This window comes from Misgurnus anguillicaudatus, chromosome 6 (genome assembly GCF_027580225.2).
Source record: "Misgurnus anguillicaudatus chromosome 6, ASM2758022v2, whole genome shotgun sequence".
NCBI lineage: Eukaryota > Metazoa > Chordata > Actinopteri > Cypriniformes > Cobitidae > Misgurnus > Misgurnus anguillicaudatus.
In genome coordinates this window covers 16155486-16174893 of record NC_073342.2, presented here as the reverse complement: position 1 = coordinate 16174893, position 19408 = coordinate 16155486, and the positions used below count along the sequence as shown (strand labels likewise).

At 35.3% G+C, this 19408-nt stretch overlaps 1 protein-coding gene and 1 long non-coding RNA gene across 2 annotated transcripts; one reads left to right on the top strand and one right to left on the bottom strand.

Moving 5' to 3' along the window:
* The first annotated feature begins 96 nt into the window (after positions 1–96).
* LOC129419430 (uncharacterized) lies at positions 97–9221 on the top strand. Its single transcript, XR_012370031.1, has 3 exons — positions 97–264; positions 6474–6591; positions 8214–9221. It is a non-coding gene; the product is annotated as an uncharacterized lncRNA (long non-coding RNA).
* A 1585-nt stretch (positions 9222–10806) lies between these two features.
* LOC129434239 (olfactomedin-4) lies at positions 10807–19169 on the bottom strand. Its single transcript, XM_055193163.2, has 5 exons — positions 17145–19169; positions 15880–16002; positions 15519–15737; positions 12099–12255; positions 10807–12007 (listed from the first exon to the last, which is right to left on the bottom strand). The coding sequence occupies exons 1-5, from the start codon at positions 17199–17201 to the stop codon at positions 11178–11180; spliced, it is 1386 nt and encodes a 461-aa protein (XP_055049138.2). The 5' UTR covers positions 17202–19169; the 3' UTR covers positions 10807–11177.
* Between the last annotated feature and the right edge of the window lie 239 nt (positions 19170–19408).

Genomic DNA, 19408 nt, shown 5'->3' with positions numbered 1-19408 from the left:
GCAAAACTTCCGAGTTCGTTCTTCCAAGGTCGCCTGGCAAGACCGATCTCCACGAGGACGCAAGTCCGTTCTTTGCGTTCTTGGAATTGAGAAACAGCCAAGGGCTGCACTAATCTTTGGGCTGGAGTAGCCTGTGGCTTACGTGTCTCGTCGCAGAACGATTTATTTCTCTTTTTCACCTCGATCTTTGGCCTCTTGTGATTTAACAAAACCAACATGTGAAGTTACAACGCTGACGAAGGAGTTTAATCAGTAACGTTAGAGGTAAGTAACCAACTTTATGTTATGCATGTAACGTTAGTGGATCTACAGATTGATTGTCGTATATGATCATTATTTTTTTGGTTTGTTTGTTTGTTTGTAACGTTTATCAATGCAAGCCAAAATCGAGCTGCAAATCCTAAAGGCAAGGCACGTTGAACATGTAACATTAACCGCTTTTCTCAGCGGTTGTGGGGTAAACATTAGCTAAGTTAGCCTAGACCAGCCCCTGTTTAACTTAAAGTTACTTGAGTTATAAAATGTATCAATCTTTCCGCCCGACTTGCTTGGAGTAAGTTAACGTTATGTAAACGACCTGTAATCACAAGAAGCCATAAAGTTTTATAGCGAAGTGGTTTGATAATTGAGTTAATATTTTATTAGTTGTATTAGCTATAAAGTTATTTATATCTGTGAATTAATTCGTATTTTTATCAGTTTCTAACAACACATACATGACAAAAGGCTGACGTAACGTTAATAACGTTAAGTTACTTACCAACACGAACAAACTGACAGACAAATTAACTTAAAGCCAACAAAAAAAAAAAAACATATTATAAATGAAAATAAACGTTATGTTTACGAATTATATTATTTACATGCTAATAATGATGTTAAATGCGAAGAAAATGTTGAAGTCTGCCTGAGGAAATAACGGTAAAATGATGAAAATGGCGCTCACATGACGTAGGAATTATGGCGCTCGTTTTGTGCCAATTGGAGACGAGACTGACAAGCACGACAGATAACACACGTGTATACGTGCGTGTACGTCTCCATTTGTTTTATATGGAGACGTACACGCAAATATCACGTCGCGTAAACACGTCAATAACGTGTAGCTGTTGATCTATACAGACGTCATGTTGGCGTCACGTTAGAAATCACCGTGTGGATTACGTCTGTATGTAGAAACGTCTAAAGGACATGCGTCTTACAGACGTCATGTTGGCGTCACGTTAGAAATCACCGTGTGGATTACGTCTGTATGTAGAAACGTCTAAAGGACATGCGTCTGCCATACGTCTGAAGAACGTGCGTCTGTCTGGCGCGTGAACCGGTCTATTTTTCATTATTGTCTTATACATTTACTGAGCACTTGCTATTAAATCAATGATGAATATCAGACAGGGGCACTTCAGGGGCCAATCAGATTTCATTGGCCAATTGTCATTAGAGATAATCATGTTTATTTTGGCAAAGTTTACATAGGACTACATTTGATTATATCGAATGCTGAATTTCTGTACCATACATCATGTATCCCAATGCTAGACGTAACTTTGTTATTTAAGTGTAGCTACTGTCATGTATTGTCATACGATCTGCTGAGGGGAAAATAAAACAGCAGTATGCTAAAAAATTAAGATAAAGTGTTTTATTATTGTATTAAACTGTTGTATTAAAAGTGTTCTATTTTTATTGCTTCAACTAAGGCTACTACTGAGGATGTAATGTCATTACATTTGGAACTGTTTAAGATAAATGTACTATTTGGTAGAGCTATAAACATCAAAGTGTTTGTGGGTCTGGCAGTTTGTTGAATCTTGGCCTGGCTACAATTTTTTGCAACTACAATGTTGAGAGCAGAGCATACAAAAATCTCACCCAAAGTCAGACAAAACAATTTACAGCTCGGATAAATACACAGAGGAGCAGTAATAGAGAAGCAACTGATGCATTTTGTTTATGGAAAAACAAACACTTGAAACTAAATTAAAACAAGAAATTACCACTAATTCATCTAACCAGTAGATGGCTGCAGAGGACCACTTGCATTATCACTTCCACTCCCTAAATCGACTAGAGTAGAGAAAATACTGACCCATAGAACAATTATGATTCATGCTTTCCTTTATCCCCCACAAAATTATTTTCTTTAAAACACCTTTGATAATCAATAAAAATTGATTTTGTTTGTTTAAATGTACGGTTGTTGATTGCAAACTGTACAGAAACTGTCGTCCACATTACATGGAACAGTTTCACATGACTGTATTTTTGTTTTGAGCAAAAAAGGGGGGAACAATGTTTCACATGTTGTAACAATTTAGCAGATCTACATCAGATCTAAATTTCTCTACTTCTTAGTCTTGTTTAAATAGTCAGAATAAACTGACAATGTTATGTTGAAAGACGTAGTTATAACGCTCACCTTAAAAAATGTTTGCACTACTAGATGTTGTGTATTCAAAGGAAAATATTTCAGTCAATTTCATTGGCGGAGTTTTACGTTTATGACTGAGGGGCACCTACAGGCAAACAAAGGTACTGTAATACTTTGAGATTTGCAAGAGTGCGGTTTCATGATTTTCACGTAATTTAATTCATTTCAACCATATTCTTAAGTGACTTAATCTACCTATTAAAATTAGACAAATAAAATATGAATTCTTATATTTCTATTTCATTAGCTCATACAAAATCCCCTTTGGCTCTGGTCTCCATTCATGTGTTTGTTTGTCCCAGTTTTGGCAAATAAGTCTTGATGTACTGATGAAGCCAGTCATTTTAAATCCAAAATATGCAAATTCAAGCACCTTTAAAAATACTGCACTGCACCTTTTTCACAGCATGTCAAAGCTCTAAATGTTATCCTAAATGTTATTTTAAGTACATCCAACTTAATATAGTTTGTTGGCCGAAATTTATTTCAGAAGTAGTTTTCTTAACTCAAAATAATTGATGCAAACTGTTGCATGTTAGTTCTTTTGTTGAGTCCAAGCAATATTTGTTAGAGTGTAGCGGTGTTGGTCTGTCTAATATTTACTAAAAACAACCCAGGACTTTATTTACTATCCTTTTGCACATACTGTTTGGCCTTAATGTAGGTTATAGACTTTGATACATTTCTTGAATCATCCTCAAAATTTGCTAACCAGTAAATGCATTTCTCAAAGCAATTTATACTCACAGCATCACAAAATGAATTTTCTGCAAAAGCATGCAACTTGCTCAAATTCTTTGTTCATTTCTCAAAAGAATGTAAATTAACATATCGGTGCCATCAGAATGAGAAGTTCTTGTGTCATTATTCACAAACAAGTCAAAATACTTAGTCATGTTGTCAACATAAAAGTGTAATTGAGCAGTATTTTCACCTTGGCCAGAATGTTATGATGAACAGACAGTTATTTAGTTATTTAGTTAGTTAGTTAGTTACAGTTATGATATACAGTATGCACAGGACTATATGGACCAGAATGTTTATCCATTTGGCTAAATCGTTGAGACCATCAAGGCTTAATTTTCAAATAGTCTGCTATAGTGTATGTGAACAATGCTACTCTGAGCTTGGGTAGCAATGAGAGTGATAAAGTGTGCACAGACTATCTGACCCCCTCCCCCACCTAAGGTTTTTAACTTGAATATAGAGCACACCAAATGAAAATGATAAACACATTTATTGAATGGTTATGCTATTATTAATTTGCCATTGAATGTAAATACCAAAATTTGTAATCTATGATAGGCTACAGTTTTCTTTGTGTTCACTGTATACTTTACTTTGTCGTCCCCCAGGGGAAATTTGTCTTGGGCCTCACAATCACTGCATTACAAACGTACACAGCTCATACATGGCAATTAGAAAACAACAGTTACACATACAACCCCCCCCCCCACACACACACACACACAGTACACACATTACAACAAGGAACAATCCAGTCCAAAGCTCCATACTGGGTAACGTACAAACAACCGGCTATTTATCATTAATCATCTTTATGGCAGTTGGAATAAAAGAGTTTTTATATGCATTTAATTTGCATTTTGGTACTCTGAAACGTCTACCTGAAGGTATAGGAGGACAAACTCCTTATACAAGATGTGTGTGGGGTTATCTAAAATTTTCCGTGCCTCCCTGAGAACTGACTTTTTATAGAGTGCCTGCATGTAGCCCTGGTCTGAATGACCTACAATCTTTAGTGCAGTTTTAACCAGACGCCCCAACCTGGACTTTAACTGAACTTTCAAATTGCCATACTAGGTCTGCATGCCATAATGTATAACATTCTCTAAGATTATATGGAAAAATAAGAACAAGAGCCCGCTAACGACACCATACAGTCTCAATCTTCTAAAAAAATACATCCTCTGCCGGAGCTTAGAACAAAGACTTTCTATATGAACATGCCATGTAAGTGAGCAGTCCATAAAAACACAAAGATATTTATAAGAAGAGACCTGACGTATATGAAGAGACCTGACGTATGGGAGTGCTATGGATACTCACTAAACTTGATTCAGAAACTGCTCTAGGGTCAAAGATCATTTCCTCAGTCTTTTTCACATTCACAACTAGATGGTGAGCGTCACACCAATCTACAAACTGCTTAATTTTGGAGTGATAGGATGCTGTGTCTTGATCCCTATATAATAAGCCCAAGATGGCAGTGTCATCTGAAAATTTAACAATATAATTGTGTGGGTGTTTACTCACACAGTCATTTGTGTAGATGGTAAAGAGGACTGGGGAACTCACACACCCCCGAGGGGCCCCTGTGCTTATAGGCTTTAGTTGTGAAACTTCTTTATTGACTCTAACATACTACATCCTATTTGTTAAGAAAGAATAGTACCATCTAATAATACAGGGGCTAACACACATATTCTTCAGACTTTCTAACAGTAAATAGGGCTGTATTGTATTGAACGCTGAACTAAAGTCAATAAAGAAAAGACGTGCATAGGCCTTAGTGTCCTCAAGGACCAGGTGGGTGATGCTACTTATGGCATCGCCTGTGCTTCTCTGGCATTTGTAGGCAAACTGCCAGGAATCAAGTTTGTGGCCTACCTGAGTTTTTAAAAGACAAACCATGTATTTCTCAAGACATTTCATGACTATTGAAGTCAAAGCTATTGGTGTAAAATCATAATTTTCTACAGGACATTGACATTAACAGGATAACATTGTGTTATAGATCATTTACAGCCAAGATTATGTCATTAAAACATTAAAATATAACATGCCATATGAACCAACAACAGCGCATATAATTACCTAGATTGCAATTTATAATGCAGCAACTTTAAATTCACATGTTTCAATTCTGTGTGATTGAATTTGGAAAATAATTTTTAAATATAATGAAAATCTGCAAACTGAGAAATTTTTTTTGAGGATTTAAAAAAATATTTACAATTATGTTCCTGTAGTAAGTAGTTTTCATCTTTAAAATTGTATTAGAAAATCATATGTCCTTTTGAAAGAAGTGGAACATTTGCCAAAATATAACAATGCCTTGCCGCCACCTACTGGCGGTCTTATTTTTTATTTAGTTTTATATATGTTTGGGTTCCTTTAATTTTGGCATTTACAAGTCTATATGAGCTTGCTAGGATTTCATTTTTATAACAGATACACAGAGCATAATGATGCCCGGCCTAGTTTAGTTTATTTTATTATTCATTTTAGTATATTTCCTGTCCCAATGCATGCATTTGTTGTGAGATTACCTTTTTGATCAAAGTATATTGCCTTGATTTTTCTCAAGGATGTTATATTTACTTTAAAAGTCTATTTTAAATAGCTATTTATGTGATATTTCTATCTGCTGTTGAAATTACTTATCTAATTTGAAAATATCTTAAATGATCGGATTTTACAGCCATCACTGTTTGAATGGTGTCCTAAATAACACAAGCCCTTCATACAAGTAACTGTATAACAGTTTATGTGCACTATTTTGAAATTAGACACGATAAGTATGACGTTAAGACGAACGCACGTTCTCCACGCGCATATAAATTAGACACGGTAGTATGACGTTAAGACGAACGCACGTTCTCCACGCGTATAACAGACGCACGTTCTTTACGCGCATGTCACGCGCACGTTAACACGTCTTTAAGCTTGGTTTGGAAAGAAATGACACAAAGCGAGCGCCATAGGAATGGCCTCGCGACCACTGTCTATGCTCGCGACCAGCTCGCGCTTGCGCGACAGAAGGGTTAACTTCCTGCTCCAACCTGCAATTTGAATGCAGGGATAATAACAAATAACCAAAGTTTAATAATATTGCTGGGTTTTTTATAATGCTTAATAAATGATGCGTGTAAATTTACACACATTTATTACGTCACTGACATTGTTTTTTATTGCGTTTATTTCTTTTATATTGATTGAAAATTAAAACCTTATTTAATTTACCTAAAATTTGTTTGTGTTTAACACTGATTTATGTTTTTTTTCTGTTTAATATTAGTGTGTCCTGGTAAACGTGTGCTTGGAAACATGCAGATTACAGTATTTACAGAGCCGACCTTGAGGCTATTTTTTTTGCATGACATCCACTGATGGATAATCTGTTTACCTAAAAACAGGTAATGTATAAACATTGCAAATATGAATTCACAATTATATAACTTCACAAATATTAAATATTATTTACAATTATTATTAATGATGTACATATTAAATGACATGTTCAGTTGTTATGTTAAGTTATTTGAAGGATATGCATGGTAGATCAATTAGATTATCTTTCTCACTAGCTATAAGCAGCATGCTATATAAATGTTCCACTTAAAGGTTTAGCGGAGGATTTTCTCGAATTTTAGAAAAGAAACGCCGTCTCCGTTTTTTTTTGCGCAACACTCCAGATTGACAACAAGGAGGACCAATAGTCTTGATGATCCACCCGGAAAACCTAAATTCTCTGCAATACCTTTAATGTTTAATGCTCTTTTACCTTGATTGTTAGGGTGGTGTTCATACAAAGCAACTTATTGTTCATCTGCTTGAGAGAAAGTTACTGCTGGGGCTCTCCTGCTAAGGTTGTCTTAATTCTAAAAAGAAATTAAGTCATTTAGGCTTAGGTCATAGCAAGTTTTGAATGAATGACTTTACAATCTGTTTTAATAATGTTTATTTACAATGTATTTTATTCCACTTACCTGAATCGTGCAGAGGCTTGATGTTTAGTCCACCGGTTGTCTTCTCCAACCTCTGAGTGAAGCCACCACGAGTGGTCGTGTTAACCAATTTTTTTTATCTTAGTGCACATTGTGTCTACATAGTCTAAACGCTTAATAAACTGATAACGTGTAAGGTCATTTAAATGCATAAAACGGTTTTCTTTTATAGGGTAAAGCCCATAAATGGCAAAAACTGATTGGCGCAGGTAGTTTTTTGCTCTTAACCCAGATTTTAGCGTCTTTTTTGCCGTTTCGTATGTGCGTATGTCTCCACATGTGATAGATAAACTTCACAAATAAAAGTAAATTAAAACGCTTGAAACATGTTAATGTCATAAGCTGATTTTTATAATATCAGCTGTGAAAGTGCAGGCCAAAAATCTTCCTTCACATGTAGATAAGGTAATGAATTATTTGGTCACTGTTTCTGTCACTGGTGCAAAATAACTGCCCTAGAGAACATGAAGAATAGCCAAAACTGTGGTATTGCGCTAGCCCTAAAAATTTGAGAATCTTGATGTTTCTAACACTTGGTACAACCGCTTAGTAGGCATGGGCCGGTATAAGATTCTGGCGGTATGATTACCTTTAGCAAAAATACCACGGTTTTACAGTTTTGCTGTATTGCCATTGCTACACTAAAATTTGTTATTTTTAAATGCCAGGTAAAAATAAAGCCTTTAAATTATATTATATATAATATTTTCAAAATGTATATAACATGTAAACATCAAATCAATCACATGACTTAATGATTTAATGAATTTTGTATAAATACAGTTCATACCTTGGAGACGGTATCACAGACCATTTTAGTGGTTTTGTAACCTTGACTGTTTAAAACCTCGGTATACCTTAAAACCGGTAACCTACCGCATAGTATCTATTATTTAGGTGGTTGACAGGTCTGTTTGCATGTTATTGTATTGGTAATAATTTATTGTTTATAGTCCAATATTGATTGTGAGAATTATTTCAATTTCCTTAAAAATGTTCTAACATCTTTTTCCTTTCTTTTCTTAATGCAGCACTTCAGGAGAAACCTGCCTGTGATCTGCTAAGATGCACAGATTCAACTCTGGCCCATTGTCATCCCAACACCTTATCTGCCATCAGTTTCGTTTAGTGTCGATCTATTGCAAAAGTTCTTATAAACTTTAAATGAGACTTTGTGTTAAGCAGGGGTTTCCAAACTTTTAATTTCACAACATATTAAGCCCAGGATACACAGCAGGATTTTTGCAATCCAATAGACCTTATCACACTGTGTGACAAGAATTGTTTAAACTTTAGCAGTAGACTGTCGATGAAGACACCTATTGCATCTGAGGCTGCGACATCCGTCATCAGCATGCGCTAGTGGTAAACAAATACAGGTATGCAGGTCGTAGAAGCAAACACGTTGTTGATGTGCGTTGATCATGCTGAACTTCTTACACTGTCATAAAACTATCGTAGGTGTCTTTGGTCCCAGGACTGGGAAAAGAGGTCTTTAAACCTCTCACACTGTATGAGATAGGACCACCAATTAAGAGCCACGATCACAGAAATCTCCACGATTGTTTCACGATTGGTAATCTTTCATCTGGGACAGCCAAAAATCGTGCCGTGTATTATGGGCTTTAGACATGTGTAATCTTATAGTATATCAAAACCATTGCTAATAATTAATTGGACAAACCATCACTACAATGCAACACTCGCTATCTTACGGTGCGACCCACAAGTGGGTCTTCACCCACAGCTTAAAAACCCTGAGTATGAGTAAGAGTATGTTGTATTGTAATTAAAGTCACATCTAAGTGTTATGGAGCAGTTTGTCATTATATTCACAGTATTACATGGTTCTTTCAGCAGTTTCTACGTTACAATGCTCTTAAAGTGTCCTGATCAGCTTTGGGTCTTGTGAAGTAATGTAATGAGAATGTGATCAATAGCTTTGCAGTATTTTTGGTTAAACATTTTATTCAAATTTGGTAAACAATCTAGTCAATATAATTCATGCTGTGATGCTGGATTAAACCTGGTCAAATGAATGTGTATTGTGTTTTCAATTTTTTATGAGGTTTCTTCATCTATATATAAACATTAAAGTTAAAAGTTTCAACCTTAGATATATAACTGTTGACAAACACACTTAATATGAGTCACACCCAGTAATTATACTAAGCAGGAATTGCAGAAAGCATTAAAGCAGGGTCACCTTAAGATAATCAGCTTGTTGGCAATTGTTTTATTTATTTAAATGTATAACTTTTTTCATTTCAGACTGATACAACAGTCAGAGGGGCAGTGGCTGTTGGCAATGATGTTCCTGTGTGTTTTGTATTTGTTAATATTTTGTAGTCAGAAAGAGTATGAGATCACCTTTTCTTGTGCATGGTGCTTTATCTAAGTGCCTTTTTAACGTTTTGGACTAAACGCAAAATGTCTATATTGCTTTTTTATTATACGTGATATGGGCTTTTATATTTAATTATATTTTTGCTTCAAAATTAATGCCAACCCTTAAAAACCCGTTAACTATATTTTTAAAACAATTAAACAAGACATTTATTTAAAAAATGAAATGAGTTGGAGGTCTTTGCTGATTCGTCTGCGTTTGATCGGATTCAAGACCAAACGGAGATGCACTGCAGGCAGGTAGGATTTAGAATTTTTTTAAGATCTTAAATACGTCTTGTAGAGATATGGAAGACGCATTATTTAAAGACGATCGTCAGCAGATGTAAAGATCTTTACAAGACGTATCTGAGACGTACGTGTGCTATCTGGGTAGCTAGCTCAGTAAATCAGATCAAATCTAAATGTAAGCTATAACTATAATAATGTTTATTATGCTTTTGTGTCACTCAATGAAAGAATCAATTAAAGTTGACTACTTTGAGTGGATGCCCCTTGGGCGACCATAAAAAAAGCACCACCATAGCCTGAATTAATTGCCCCAAGGGGATAAATAAAGCTCTAACTAAACAAAACTAAAAAAGTTCTACTTACACTTAAATCAGTCAAGAGATAATTTTTAAAATGTGTATTACCTTGCATAAATGTCTGCTTATGACCAAACTAAATATTTATTTATATTTGTACATGATATAGTTTATATAAATTTCCTAATAATTCCCACAAATTTCCGTATATTCCATAAATTCCCCTTAAGTTTCCAATTTGGAATATTTCCAAAATTCCCCAGAATAAGTTTTTTCCCATGGAAAATTTCCACCCCTTTGCAACACTATCTGCATGTAATGTATTTGCCAGAAGTAATAATCAAACACTAGACATTATGTGATTTATTTCAATGCACTAAATTTCCATTACATTTGTAGATTCCTTAAGCTTACAAAACAAAGCTAAGCATTAAAAACACAAAAGTAAAAACATAAAAAATATAAGGCTGCATACACATATTTTTACTCAAAGCCAAATGTAAATTCTTCACTGTGGATGGTATATACTTTTGGATATGTAGTAAGAATGTATACTATAAGTATTGGGATACAATTTCATACTCTGTAAGCGTTAAGCTGAATTATTTATCCTAAAATATTATTTTACTTTTTGGGTAAAAACCTGCCTTAAGTGCATAGTTCATCCAAAAAAATTACCTTATTAAATTTACTCACCTTTAAGTTATTCCAAACCAAGATATTTAAAAAAAAATGTCTGTAACCAAGCAGATCTGGGGCACTATTGACTTCCACAGTAAGAAAAAAAATAATACTATGGAAGTCAGTGGTGCCCCAAAATGAAAATGGTCTCTTAATTTATTTATCCTCATGCCATCCCTGACAGGAAGTTAAATCCATTTGGGGTGGCATGAGAAATTATGACAATTTTCATTTTTGGGAAAATAATTCCTTTAAATTTTCCAGAGTATTAGTAGCTTAAAAGCACAAAGATAACATTTGCTCTTTCCACAACATATAAGGTTGTGGCCTTTAGTCCTAAACGATTGGCTAAAGTGGGATACAGCCACAATCCAGTTTAAATTACTCAAACAAGACCTCATATGTTAGAATGTAGGCATCACTGTACACGTACAGCAAATGATCTCTGGGGTCGTAGTTGAGATACTCAATATTGGTTTGCATCTTTTTGATAAAAATTTTCAAATCGTAGCGCTCTGTGTTGGTTTTGGTGTCAAATGAGTAAAAGATCTCCTCTTTGTCACTGTCTATATACCTGGTGGCGTACAGCACACCGCACACCATGAAAGTATTGCTGACAGTTTTTTTGAACAGTGAAGTTGACCAAGTTTGGCCCAAAACGGGCGGAGTGCTGGTCTCAACTTTACTGATGACTATATTCCCGAAATTGCTTGTTGTTGCATATATAACATACACGCCAAATTCATCTGTGACAAAATCTAAATCTGTATAGCCGTATTCTGCTCCGAGATGTCCGAATGGAAACTTGCTCTCGTAACCTGTATCTTTTGGCAGTGCCACAGTACTAACAGTGACTGCTGTCATATTAAACCGACAGACGGAATATGAGTAATAACAGTTATAATAGAGCGCATTTCCATACATAACCATGTTTGGCCCCTGAACTGTGTTAGTTGTGGGGTTAGAGCCTGCAATATATACATCGGTATGTCCAATGCCTAATAACATAGTACTCAAGCTATTGTACTGGCGGATAAAGTTGCCATACACATTACTAGTATACAGCACCATCAGCCAGTATTTATTCTCATCTCCTGGAGCAGGGTTCGCATCCTTGCCCCAAGCTCCATAGGTGTAGGAGGTTGAATATACCGTGAGGGAATACGTTTTAGGTCCCTTCACACTGACAATCTGACCCAGACCACATCGACCTATCAAGAAATTTTAAACAAAGAACTTTACACATTTGGCTAATAATACAAAATCCAAAAAGCATGAAGGAACGGACTATTTGTGTTTTACCCTTAACCGGGGGAAGTGTTGGGTGTGGTGCTGGAGCTTTGTTTTCTTTGCACTTCTCAAGTTCCTTCTTAATACTGCGGTTCTGACGTTCTTTCTTCATCACCTGCATGCTGTCAAACCTCTCCAGCTCTTCCATTGTGTCCTTCATGTCCTGAAGCTATTAGAAAAAAAAGGGATAAATAAGACTGATGCACACCAAACGTGAAGCTCGCATTCCTTGCTCTAGATTACTTGCGGGATTTAACTCTCTGTCATGCTAATTTTTACCTTGAGTTAAATATTTTCAATTTGCGCAAAGACAGGTTTGGCCAATTTGTGTCTTTCGCATTGTTCTGTGTGAGTTTGCTTCTTTTCGCGTCTTTGCATTGACTTTGTATGTAATCTACTCGCGTCAAACGTTGAATTCGCGTTTGGTGTGTACCCCTCATTAGACTTATCTTAATGTAATGCTGTGTACACACCAAGCGCGAAGGATTGCGTTCCTCGCTCTAGATTACTCGCGAGATTTAAGTTTGTGTCATTCAAATTTGTAGCTTGAGTTGAATATTTTCAATTTGCGCAAAGACGCGTTTGAGGTGAAAAGCGTGTGTTTTCCCGGCAGTCGCGCTGCCCAATACATGTAATTCAAGTCGGCCAGTGTAAGTTAGCATCTTTCGCGTCTTTGTGTTGACTTTGTATGTAATCTACACACGCAAATTGTTGAAACTGCGTTTGGTGTGTTCGCATCATTAGACTTATCTTAAAGGATAATTCCGGTATTTAACACTTTGAGTCTCATTTCTGGTTTGTTTTGGATGAACTACAGTGATGGACACAGAAATTTTGACAATAGGTCGTGTCTTGACTTTTCGACTCATTTAGAAGCATCTCTTGACTGCTTCAGAATGGAAGTCAATGACCATGCACAAACATGTCATTAAAACAACACTTAACGTTCATTTTCAAAACTGTGCTGCTCACCGAGTGGTTTGTGGTGTTCGTTGATGATTAAAAACAAGTTGTGTAGCGAAATACAGTTTCTGTTGTGTTTTATTTGACATTTTGTAAAATTCCATTGACTTTTCTTGGAAGACTGTTTGCTCGCTGATATATCACTCCGCCGCCGGGAAACAGAAAAGGGTCTGTTTGTTTACATGTGGTTGTAGTTTTTTCGCTCGGTTTCTCTCAGAAGAAATTTTTCCCATATTTGTAGGGCTGGACCAGAATATTCGTTCCGTGGGTTGACATTCGATTTTCAGTTTTGAGATTTGAATATATATATATATATAAAAATTTTACAGCATTAATGCAGAGCTTTTGCCAAGCAGGAAGTGCGCTTTACGCTCCCGCTCTATAGGTGGCGCAGACAGACCAACATCCATAGCCAACAGCCACCAAACAGCACCAGTGTGGAAGAGATCGCCTTGAACGTAAAGCGCGCTTCCTGCTTTGGCATTACGCTATATAATGTTGTAAATAACGTTCAGTTTCTTGCAAAAACTGATTGATTTGCTTCACAAGACGTCAATATGTCACACGGAGTTATGGGGGATTACTGTTGTATTGTATATATATGCTTTAGCTCTTAAAGTGTGCGGATCTGTTGACTTGCATGACGGAGCACCGGGGTTTCTGCAAAATATCTTCTTTATTGTTCTGCCGATGAAAAAAACATATTGGATGGTGTAAGTGTTATAAATAAACTTGATTTTGAAAGTATGCTACCGTTTTATTACAGTTTGTTGGACTACGTTCATTCATGCTTCAGACTCAAATATAGAGCGGAAGTATATACGCGGTTGTGAGGTATCTGAAAAAATAGTTCCACTATAGCAAATAACACGGATTGAAATCATACATTGCGCCAATATATTTGTTTTTAATCATCAACGAACACCACGAACCACTCGGTGAGCAGCACAGTCCCGAAAATGAACGTCAAGTGCTGTCCCAATGACATGCCCGTGCATGGCCATTGACCTCCCCCCCGAAGCAGTCAAGAGACGCCTCCAAACGAGCCGAAAAGTCAAGACTCGACCCACCGTCAAAACCTCTGTGTCCATCACTGTAGTTCATCCAAAACAAACCAGAAATTAGACTCAAAGTGTTAAATACCGGAATTATCCTTTAATGTAATGCTGTGTACACACCAAACGCGAAGGATTGCATTCCTCGCTCTAGATAACTTGTGAGATTTAAGTTCATGTCATGCAAATTTGTAGATTGAGTTGAATATTTTTAATTTGCGCAAAGACGTGCTTGATGTGAAGAGTGCATGTTTTTGCAGCCGTCGCGCTGCCCGATACATGTAATTCACAATACATGTAATAAGTTAGCATCTTTTTGCATCTTTGCATTGACTTTGTATGTTATCTACTTGCGCAAATCGTTGAATTTGCGTGTGGTGTGTCTTAATGTAATGCTGCGTACACACCAAATGCAAAGCACTACGTTCCTCACACTAGATTGCTCACGGGATTTAACTTTGTGTCATGCAAATTTTTCGCTTGAGTTAAATATTTTCAATATTTTCAATGTTTGAGGTGAAGAGTGCGTGTTTTCGCACCAATCGCGCTGCACAATTTGTGTCTTTCGCATCGGCCAGTGTAAGTTAGCATCTTTTTGCGTCTTTGCATTGACTCTACTTGCATTGATGTAATCTACTTGCGCAATTCGTTGAATTCACATTTGTGTGTAACCTCATTAGACTTATCTTAATGTAATGCTGCGTACACACCAAATGCAAAGCATCATGTTCCTTTCTTTGTGTCATACAAATTTTTAGCTTGAGTTTAATATTTTTTTAACTTGCGAGAATACACTTTGAGGTGAATATGGCATTTTCGCAGCAATCGCTCCACCCAATTCGCACCCCGGATTAAAAAAAAAACAGGAAAAACTTGTGTATACATTGATCATTGTTCTAAATCTGATCCATCCCAAGGGTCCCTTACAAAAATGCAATTATCTCAACTTTTTGCTTATAATTTGGTCTTTTTGAAGAAACTTACCCATATTTAAGAGGTAATAAAAAGAGAACAAGATTAGATGAAAGGTATTTTTTGAACTCTGGGTCTTCCATTTGATATTTTGTATGATTATATATATTTAAAGAAGAAAATTTGCTTAAAATTTAAATATGAATACTGACATTATTTTGATTAAAATAAACAATTTATGTTCTGTTAGATGTCTTTTTGACTATTTATTGTATGTTGTATAATAATATGTCTGGGTAACGAAGATATTAGGAAAAAATCTTTTATTAGGGCCTCACTGATAAATTTTGCCTGGGGCCCCCACTTAATGTAGCTTCGCCTCTGTGCATGGTGTCACTTGTTACATTGTTGATAAAGTTTGGAACTTGCAAAACCTGATGCTGAGAGACTCGAGTTAGCATGAAAAATATTAAACCCTTATTACTGTTTAAAATCTCCTTACCTCTGCTACAGTCTGTACATTGAGATGCTGAGAGTTGACGGTGGTTTTGTTAAGTTTGTCCAGGAGATTTCGAATCTCGGCAAACTCCAGCTCAATGATCCGGAGAGACACGGCCCCGTACAAATTTTTGTCGTCCTCTTTTTCCAGTATGCCCACGTAGTCCTCTAGCTGCTTGATACGTTGTTGTAGACCCAGAAGTCGTCTGTCATTTTCTAACATCTGCAGACATTTACAAAAAATTTCGTGCTTTTATTCAATGCCACTTAGAAAGTGAACACTACGACAAAAATTCAACTTTAAGGGACAGTGACAGATTATCAATAAAAATATTGAATTCAGAAGATTTACAAGTAAAGTATACCTTTTCTGAAGTGATGGTCGCAGTGCATTGTAAGGCGATGGTCTCTACTCTCTTAAATTTGCTTTTAGGGAAAGCAGGATCAGTGTTTTTTAGATCGCACACACAGTTCTTTCCTCTCACCGACTGTGTTGACCACATCACAGGACAATAAGTAATCAAACAAACAAATGAAAAACTGGTACTGGTATATTGGAGAAATATGTGTTATTAAATTGATGACACAAACAGTTCATGCTATTACACTGCAAAAAATGATTTTCTAGAAAACATTTTCATAATATTTTTGTCTTCTTTTCAGTAAAAATATCAAAAAATTCCTAAATGGAGATGTTTTTTCTTGATGAGCAAAATGATTCAAGAAAATAAGTCTAGTTTTTAGACAAAAAAATATCAAATGTAAGTGATTTTGTGCATAAAACAAGCAAAAAAAAAAAAAAACTGCCAATGGGGTAAGCAATTTTTCTTGAATGTACTGTTTAAGAAAAATTTTCTGGATTTTTTTGCTTACCCCATAGGCAGATTTTTTTGCTCGTTTTATGCACAAAATTACTTATATTTGATATGTTTGGTCTACAAACTAGACTTATTTTCTTGAATCGTTTTGCTCATCAAGAAAAACCATCTTAATTTAAGATATTTTTACTGAAAACAAGACAACAATAAGAGTTTTTTTCTTGAAAATCATTTTTTTGCAGTGCACATTTAGTTTATGCACTGCAAAAAATTACTTTCTTACTTAGTATTTTTGTCTTGTTTTCAGTAAAAATATCTAAAAAATTCTTAAATTAAGATGTTTTTTCTTGATGAGCAAAACGACCCAAGAAAATAAGTCTAGTTTATACACAAAATATATACAATGTAAGTGAATTTGTGCTTCAAACAAGCAAATGGGGTGCCAATGGGGTAAGAAAATAAATCTTTAAACAAGTTTTCTTTTTTCTTAAAAACTTAATTCAAGCTAAATTTTCTTACCCCATTAGCAGATATTTTCCTTGTTTTAAGCAAAAAGTTACTTAAATTGTAGATTTTTTGTCTAAAGTCTAGACTTATTTTCTTAGGTCATTTTCCTCATCAAGAAAAAATATCTTGATTCAACAATTTTTAAATATTTTTACTGAAAACAAGCCAAAAATACTAAGTAAGAATGTTTTTTTTTTGCAGTGTGTGTCTATGTCTTGAGGGAATTCAGAAAAAAAAACATTAAAAAATAATAATGGATAAAACATTATACGAATCTAACAAAATGGTCTTTGTATCTTTCTTACCTGAACAAGAATTTGAGGAATGACGATCATCAAAATGAACACATTAGACAGACTCATGGTTGGGACTCTGTAACCTCAAGAGCTAATACAACTTTTATCTGACAGGACTTAAAAAAGCTGTTTAAATGGTGTACTTAGAAAAAAAAGTATTTGTCGGTGAGCCAACAGTTTCTTTCTAACTTGAGAAATAATGGTGAAATAACTGATAAAATAAAGAAGTGACTTTTTATCTTTGTGTACATCAGGTAAGAAGATCTGATATCTGTTTTTGTAACAGGGTTTGCTTAATGTTTAACTTCCATATTGTTTTTAAATCTCACTTTTTGTCAAACTGAATGCTGAACTGAATTGGCAGTATATTTTTTATAATGCTTTTCAATAACCTAACCAAGGTAAAAAAAAACTTGAACAGAAACCGGAACAAAGGGTTAATATCTTATTTTGTTTATAATGAATAAGATTTGTTTGTCGTCTGGACTTATGTTGAGTCTTTGTCCAAACTTGTCAAAAGTTTGACCAATTTGCTAAACTGTGTAATCTAAGCAAACAATAAAAAAACTGGACTTGCAAGAACTTAACAGTTCCCAGCATGCACTGCAGTATTTTCAATTCAATGGTTTATATTTTTAAAAAGGATGGTTTTGATGTTGCTCTGTTAGCTATCTGCCGTATTTAGTTGTTTTGTACACTTTAAAAAGTAAAAGTTGGATCAACTTAAAAATTACTTTAATTGCTAATAGTAACGCCTAAAATGTGTTCTTTTTTCTCACTTGATGTAAAAAATTTAAGTTAAATTTTTTTAAATGTTTTTAGGTGTTACCAATTCAATTAAGTTTTTTTTTAAGTAGAGCAGCTTTCACTTTTTACAGTGTACTGTATGATGGTTTTTATTTAATTGTCACCCTGATTAAGATTTGTGTGTTTAGTGTTGAGCTCTGAATGCAAGGCCCATGATTGCTACACTTTTTTAAAACTTGTAAAGGGTGATTTTGTAAGAATAAAATCGTTTTGTCTTTCATCTCAAGATATTTCACTTGGTTCCACTGATCAGTACTGTAACTAGCAGTTACATGTTAATCTGCAATGAGCAATGTGGTCTGAGAACGGTTCAATCACACGAGGTCAACAACATGAAAAACTATATTGATTTACAAAAGTGTAAGGGTTTGGGGCGCACAGTGCTGCGCCCCAAGGCGGATCTGAAACCAGCCAATTAGACCTCAGCCTCAAGTCACATGCTTTTAACAAATTTACTGACCTACATACACACTCGTTTGGGTGGCGTCCCAGACAAACACATATGGCACACACAACAAACTCACAGTAGAACTAAATTATTTTACATTGTATTGATTTGCACTATATATTTAACTTTTTGTTAAAATAGCTTTCCTATCTGGCCAACTTTAAGGGGGCGGCGCCCCACCCCCCCATTGACCAGCCACCACTGCATCCGAGATCTTTTTGTCTTTCTTTGATCATTAAGTTTTTTGAGGAAAACATTCCAGGATTTTTCTCATTTTAACAGACTTTATTGGACCCTTAACAGTTTAGAGTTTCAATGCAGTTAAAAATTGTAGTTTCAGTGCAGCTTCAAAAGGCTCTTAATGATCCCAACCGAGGCATAAGGGTCTTATCTAGGAAAATCATTGTCATTTTTGCTAAGAAAAATGTTAAATATGCACTTTTAAACCACAACTTCATATCTTTTATAAGCTGTGTGACATGCCGGTGCGACCTTACGTATTGCGTAATCACGTTGAAAGGTCACGCCTTACATATGTGAAACACACACTTGCGGACCATTTTAAACAATAAACTGACACAAAGACATAAATTAGTATCATTCCACATACAACAACGTCGGAACGGTCCTCTTTTTCCAAACTTGTAAACACTGGAATAAAGCGGTAGTTTCACATACATCATGCAAGTACATTTTCTTGCAATATAAATATGTATTTTACCTCAGCTGTAAACTTGTTCAATATTTTTTATGACTGTAAAATGATAAATATTATTTATATTTTGTTATAGTTTTTATCATTTGGTTCTTTTTTGATTGAACTTTTAGTGTGGTCAGCTAGCAGAGAGTTAGCCACCCATGCTGAACTTGAAAAAAATCAACAAATGAAGAAATACCGTGTGTTTTCTTATCTCTGTGGACAGTTTCTTCAGATCTGTGAAAAATGGACATGTTTAGTGGTGATAAGAGTTTGCTTAATCATCATTTCAATATAAAAACAAAATGCTGAAATCACACA

Coding starts and splice junctions, on each gene's coding strand:
- LOC129434239 (XM_055193163.2), bottom strand. CDS start 17,201: ATGAGTCTGTCTAATGTGTTCATTTTGATGATCGTCATTCCTCAAATT. Junction 16,003..17,144: donor TTCCTCAAATTCTTGTTCAG/GTAAGAAAGATA, acceptor TGGTCAACACAG/TCGGTGAGAGGAAAGAACTG. Junction 12,256..15,518: donor ATGTACAGACTGTAGCAGAG/GTAAGGAGATTT, acceptor TTTTTCTAATAG/CTTCAGGACATGAAGGACAC.